At 38.6% G+C, this 6,619-nt stretch overlaps 1 protein-coding gene across 1 annotated transcript; it reads right to left on the bottom strand.

The window, feature by feature from the left end:
* Positions 1 to 1,229: 1,229 nt before the first annotated feature.
* On the bottom strand, positions 1,230 to 6,216 carry LOC111820960 (vomeronasal type-2 receptor 116-like). The gene is given in 3 exon segments (XM_023733228.1): positions 1,230 to 2,448; positions 2,451 to 2,858; positions 2,861 to 6,216. Coding segments are annotated over 3 exon segments (945 nt in total). The 5' UTR covers positions 3,093 to 6,216; the 3' UTR covers positions 1,230 to 2,143.
* Positions 6,217 to 6,619: the final 403 nt, after the last annotated feature.

The following is a 6,619-nucleotide window of genomic DNA, read 5'->3' as shown; positions in this document are numbered from 1 at the left end:
AAAGAAGTTTTCTTTTGTGTATTTACCTTTATCCTGCAGACTTTGCTCTACTCGCTTTCGATTTCACTGATTCCTGCTCTTATTTTTGTTATTCCCCTTCTCATATGCTTTAAGCTTAATGCTCTTCTCTCTTTAGTTTTCTAAGGTGGAAACTTAGATTGAATTCAGATCTTTCTTTAGTAGAGTAATGGTATAAATTTCCCTCTAGCACTGCTTTTGCTGTAGCCCATAAATTTTGATAAGTTCTATTTTCATTTTGGTCAAAATAGTTTTAAATTTCCCTTGAACTTTTCCTTTGACCCATGTGTTATTTAGTAGTGTGTTGTTTACTTTTGAAATATATTGAGGTTTTCCAGCTATCTTTCAATTTGTGATATGAGACCATACTTTGTATGATTTCTTTTAAATTTATTCTGCTGTGATTTATGGCACTGATTTGGTCTGTCTTGGTAAATGTTCCGTGTGAGCTAGAGAAGAATGTGTACTCCAAAGGATGAAGCAGTCTAAATGTCAGTTTGATCCAGTTGATTGATTTCGTTGTTCAATTCAACTCTGTCTTTACTGATTTTTATCACTGCTTGGTCTGTAAGTTACTGAGAGGGATGTTGAAGTCTCCAACTGTAAGAGTGGATATGTCTATTTCCCTCTTCAGTTGTATCAGGTTTTTGCCTCACATGTTTTGATGCACTGTTGTTAGGGGCTTACATGTTAAGGATTATTATGTCTGCTTGGAGAATTGATCTTTCTATCATTATTCATTTCTTTATCCCTGATAATTTCCCTTATTCTAAAGTCAGCTTTGTCTGAGATTAATATAGCTACTCCAGCTTTCTTTTGATTAGTGTTAGCAAGGTATATATTTCTCCATCCCTTCACTTCTAATCTATCTGTGTCTTTATATTTAAAGTGAGTTTCTTTTAGACAACATGTAGTTGGGTCTTTTTCCCCCCTCATCTGTCTGTCTTTTAGTTGATGTGTTAGACCATTCAGAGTAGGTACAGAGCTGTATGGAAGAGATTTCGATACATGATGCTACAATGAGGATAAACCTCAAAAACATTATGCTAAGTGATATAAAATCCAAAACCAAAAAACCAAACCCATTGCTATCGAGTCAATTCTGACCCATAGCAACCCTATAGGACAGAGTAGAATTGCCCTAAGGGTTTCCAAGACTGTAAATCTTTACTGGAGTAGACTCCCACATCTTTCTCCTACAGAGTAGTGGGTGGGTTTGAACCGCCTACCTTTCGTTAACAGCCAAGTGCTTTAACCACTATGCCACCACGGCTCCTTAAGTGAGACGAAACAAACCAAAAATTAAACATTGCATGAATGCATTCACATGAAATATGCAGATTAAGTAAATCTGTAGGAACAGAAAGTGGATTGGTGGTTGTCAAGGGCTGAGAAAGGGAGAAATGGAGAGTAATTGCTTAATGGGAAAGGGACATTATTTTGGACTGAAGAAAATGTTGCAGAACAAAACAGAGGTGGTGATTGCAGAACATGGTGAGTGCACTAGATGCCACTGATTCGTTCCCTTTGTAACGGATCATTTTACGTCATGTGTATTTTACTTCAATAAAAAAATTCTCTCTGGTATTTGGGTGCAAAATAAAAGCAACAAAACAAACAAAAACACCCTAGACGATAAAAATAATTGTTAACCCCCACCCTCTCAAAAAAAAGAAGCAGCAGCAGTAAATTGATGGAAGAGATCACTGAAGCCAGGAACAGTTCCATGTATACATGAAAACTTAGTATGTGTTAAAAGACAGCATTGGAAAACAGTTGCACAATGATGATTTAGTAAGAGGTTTGTGGACAATAGATTATACTTTTGTAAAAAAAAAAAATGCCTAATCACGTCTTGCATGTAGGGAAAAAATCCAAATATAGAGCTAAAATTGCAATAAAGTATTCCAAAGGCACCAGAAGGAAACAGAAAAGAAAGCACGTATAACATAAGTATTTCATGCAAGTTTGAATGTTTATAGTGTCTTTAAGTAAAAGAAAATGTAGAAAGTAGTTTCGGGACTAGCATGTTTGTAGAAATTAATTTCAGGACTAGCATGTTAATCTGAGACAGCATTCTTATGTGAGCCATGACTTGGTGCGGGTAGCTATACACAAGGGCTCTCTAAAAAAGGGGGGAGGGGAAGGAAGAGAGAACTTGTTGGTAAATTAAGAAAGCAGTTTCAGTTATTGTGTAAAATCTGTATGCGAAGTCAGGGTGGTTTATTGTGCAAAAGCCTAAAAACCTGAGAGACTTAAGACATAAATCCTTAGAAGACCTGTTTCCCCTGAAATCTCTTTTATTCATTAGACCTTCTAAAGCATTCTTCTCAGGCTTCTTCAGGATACTGTAGCACTTTGGGGCAAAGATGCAGCCTAGTAGCCCTGCACTGGAGGTTAAGATGGAGAAGATCTCCACGGCCACCATGGCCTTCCCCTTGTGCTGTGGTAGACAGGGAGGAAGGTGACCCAGACACTGCAGAACACCAGCATACTGAATGTGAAGAACTTGGCTTCACTGAAGGTCTCAGGCAGGTCCCTGGCCAGGTAAGCCAAGGAAAAAGTCCCCACTGCCAAGGAGCCCAGGTATCCCAGGACACAGTAGAAGGCAGTGACTGAGCCCTTGTTGCACACAGTGATGAGGTTTCTGGGCTCAGTGTGTATGTCAATGAAGGGGAGAGTTCCCAGCCAGATCCCACAGATGATCATTTGGATCAGGGAGTAAATGGGAACCACAGAGTTAGAAGCCCCTAAAACCAGCAACCGCTGCATGGTTCTTCCTGGTTTCATGGCCTTGAATGCCAGAATCACAGTAGTGGTTTTGGCCAAAACAGTGGAACAGCCACAGTGAACACAACTCCAGATGTAATTTGTCGGAGGATGCGAGTGGCTGTGTTGGGATGGCTGGTGAAGAGTAAGGAGCAGAGGAAGCACAGGAGGAGGGTGAGGAGCAGGATATAGCTGAGAGCCCTGTTGTTGGCCTTGACTGTGGGAGTGTCTCGGTGCTTCACAAAGACCCACAGAACCACAGCTGTGACAACAGAGAAGCACAAGGCTGTGCAGGCCAGAGCCATCCCCAAAGAATCCTTAAAGGATAGGACGGTCACAACCTTTGGGAGGCATTGATTTCTCTCACTGGAAACTCATGGGATGAGCACTGGACACACTGCTCCACATCTGGAGAAAAAAAAATGAAGACTCATTTTTTTCAGTTTCAGAGGTTCTTCATTTTACCATGTTTACCTTTGCCTTCATTGTGGACACTGACCTCCTTAGGTGTAATACTCAGACACACCAGATTAAGACTCTCCATTCCTGACCCAGAGAGAATGCTTTCAGCTGCACGTAAGACAAAACCCAATCCAAATGGATCTTCAGCACATGGAGGATCTAGTTTGGAGTATCCTGTGGTTCAGTGATATTGCTAAGCTCTAGATTCCTACTAATACTTTTCTCTGCTGTCCCCACTGTATTCCTCATGATGTCTTGCACTGCCCTGGTTTACCGTATTTTCATGGAGGAATTAGGGCTAAAAGTTTCTTTATTCTCACTCAGAGAGGGAAAGAAGCTTCATGTAGCTCTCTGAAGTGTGAGGATGATATTTCCCAAAACAATTTAGTCAGCTCCTCTTGAAGTTTCTAGTCATAAAGGATCACCCTCCCTTTATTTTATTTTATTTTGCATTAATCAATTACTGGTTAAGGTGCTGGGAATTCATGTTGACCAATAGGAACCATGGCTATTTCTAAACTTTGGGTTGACTTCTTCCAAGACTCATGAGTTATGGGGTAGAGGGATGGATATCAGAACATTCTTCAGGATTTGGTGGGAAGGTATGAAGGAGGTATGTCATGGAGGCATCCAATTATGCCTTCTGACATTTCTGTTTTAAAAACAAGGGGTGTAACTTTTGACATGTTATCAATATATAATTTTCTTCTTTGTTGTAATGATTTTTGACTTACAGTCTATGTTCAGTCAATTAGGCCAATCTCTGCCTTTTAATTTGAGGGTTTAACCAATTTATATTGAAAAAAATTACTGATAAAGGAAGACTGAGTTCTGCAATTTGTTTATCTCATGCTTTTTGTTCCTGAATTCCTCCATTATGGTCTTTTTTATGATTAATTGATTTTTTCTTTTGTACTGTTTTGATTCCCTCTTATACATTTTTCAGCATGTTTTATGACTATATGTACACAAAATATGTATTTATATAACTATGATTAATTGATTTTTTATCTTATAGACGATTTTGATTTCCTCTTGTGTATTTTTCTGTCTATATTTTAGTCTTTTCCTTATAGTGACCATGAATCTTACAATTATCATCTTAATTTTATAACAATCTAGTCTGAATTAATGCCAACTTTGTTTCAGTAGTATACAAAAGCTGTACTCCTTTCCCATGATGAGGTAGCAATATTAGATATAAAAGTAAGTACGCTGAATGAATGAGTGCAAGAATGAATGGGAAACAATGATAGCCTAGGACTCATTGCTACTTCCCTCTCCTTTCCTTTTCATGGCGAGAATGGTGAGAGGGCTGGGGTTATTGGAGGGCAGTCGTAAATATGCATACCTGTCCAATTTGAAATCTCCTGTTCGGGGCAAATAACACAAGTAAAGCAGCAGAATGGCCTTCCTTCCTCTGGAATTTTCCTGAATCCTGGACCACAGCTCTGGCTGCACACAGATGGAGGAGTCTGACGGGAAAGAGGGAGGCATCGGCCATCGTTTTGCACATTAAGAGCAGCTTGGAGTGGCTATCTATACTTCTTCTCTAATAAGTGAGAACTTAGAAGTTCTATTTCAATTTCTGGTGTTTTCCTAGCTCCATCCTTTTGATATTATCAAGCTTTCTAGGTATATGTTACCACTGATATTTTCCTTTATTTTTACTGGTTACACATACAATCAAAATTTTAGCAAAGTATCTGGTCACTTGTATCTCATACATCACTGAAAACATCCTTGAGTGTTTCCCTCCTTTTTTTGCTACTTTATTCAAAAATACTTTCAATGCAGGTCACTGTATCACAAGGATTTTGACACCTTATATGTCTGAGGATGTTTTTATTATGCCCCCATACTTGACTGCATGTAAGATTTTAAGCCCTACGTTTATCACGTGATAAATAGGCACCTTACTACAAGTACCTACATAAATAAACAGAAGTGTAGCAGCAACAAAGGATGAAGGCTTGTTATGAACCAGGAATTGGGGTTAACCCAGTTCTGGGTTCTTCAGTCCAGGTATAGCACCCCTTTGTCAGGCATTTAATGACATCTTAAAAATGCAAAATATCTTTTCTTTAAAAATTCATCTGTAAAACTGCCTGGGATTGACTAACTGTGGTAAGTTAGAAGAGACAATGGTCAGTGCCTTCAGAAGCTAAACAAAACAGTGATGACTTCTTGATAGACAAAATAACAAAGGAAAAAAATGAGAATGGTATCTATAAAGAGATGGCTGAAATCCAGAATCTACCTGTGTTTCCAGTGCATGTTAATATAGGGTCTTGGAGCATGCATGATTAAGACTTTTTTGTGATATATGGAGGATAACTAAATATAAAATTTAAAAAGTCAGTTCATTAGCTCCATTCAGTGTGAGCACTTCACTACTTCATGGCTAATCAAACCCAAGGTAAAATAAAAACAAAAAAACCCAATCACATATATAAACTTGTTTTTCCCAGAGGCACTGCCTTAGAATATGTGAAAATAAGATTATATAATACAAAGTCAAGATGTAGCACTCAAAACGTGAATTTAGTGCTGGATTAATAGGGTGCCAACTCAATCTCATCTTGGGGCTCTGTTCAGATAAAGCTATAATGCATATATTCAATTTTGAGATGATGCCTTAACTCTTTGAATTCCACTGGCCATTCGATCATCTCTTCATGGATAACTAAACTAAGTCTTGATCACGTGGATTATTGAAGATGAACTCTCCTACTTTAACCAGCAGTTTAAGACTACGTGGAAAATTCATGGTGTTCCAGAAATCATAATGTGCCATAGAGTTTCTTTTCTCATCCAAGGATATATTGTCCCCAGTGTTGTTTGTAAATTGGATATTCCTTAGAAATGGGTGAAGCTAGGGGCGAGGTATAATTGGGAAATGGGAGTGCATTCAAATTAAAGATGGTGGGCCCATAACTACCAATCAATCCTTCTTCCCCCACCTCCCTTCCCTCAGGCTCTCTTTATGGTAGAAGCTCATTTTTGTTGATGTAGTCACCATCTCATAGGCTCAAAGGAGATGAACTCTTCCCTTTCCCATTAGAATAATGGAGGCCTAATCAAACCCAATCATTGCACCCTCTAGAGCCTGGCTTAGACATTGGCTTTGATGCAACCCTAACCAATAAAGTCTGGTCAGGGCATCTTGGAAACGAATAATTGTAGACCCTGGTTATGAATGTCCCACTTACAGACAACTGGTACTTGCCCTTTAATATTATGTAAATTTATCCTCACTTTGAAATGATCAAACCAACCCCTACTAGCAACAAATTCATCATTACAATCACCTTCATTTGCTGCATGTGCAGATTTTAAATCATTGAAAAGGCTTTGAGGCTTTTCTTGC

This window comes from Trichechus manatus, unplaced genomic scaffold, assembly GCF_000243295.1.
Source record: "Trichechus manatus latirostris isolate Lorelei unplaced genomic scaffold, TriManLat1.0 scaffold00057, whole genome shotgun sequence".
Classification (NCBI taxonomy): Eukaryota; Metazoa; Chordata; class Mammalia; order Sirenia; family Trichechidae; genus Trichechus; species Trichechus manatus.
The sequence above is the reverse complement of the archived record's forward strand: the minus strand, read 5'-3'. Positions and strand labels throughout refer to the sequence as shown.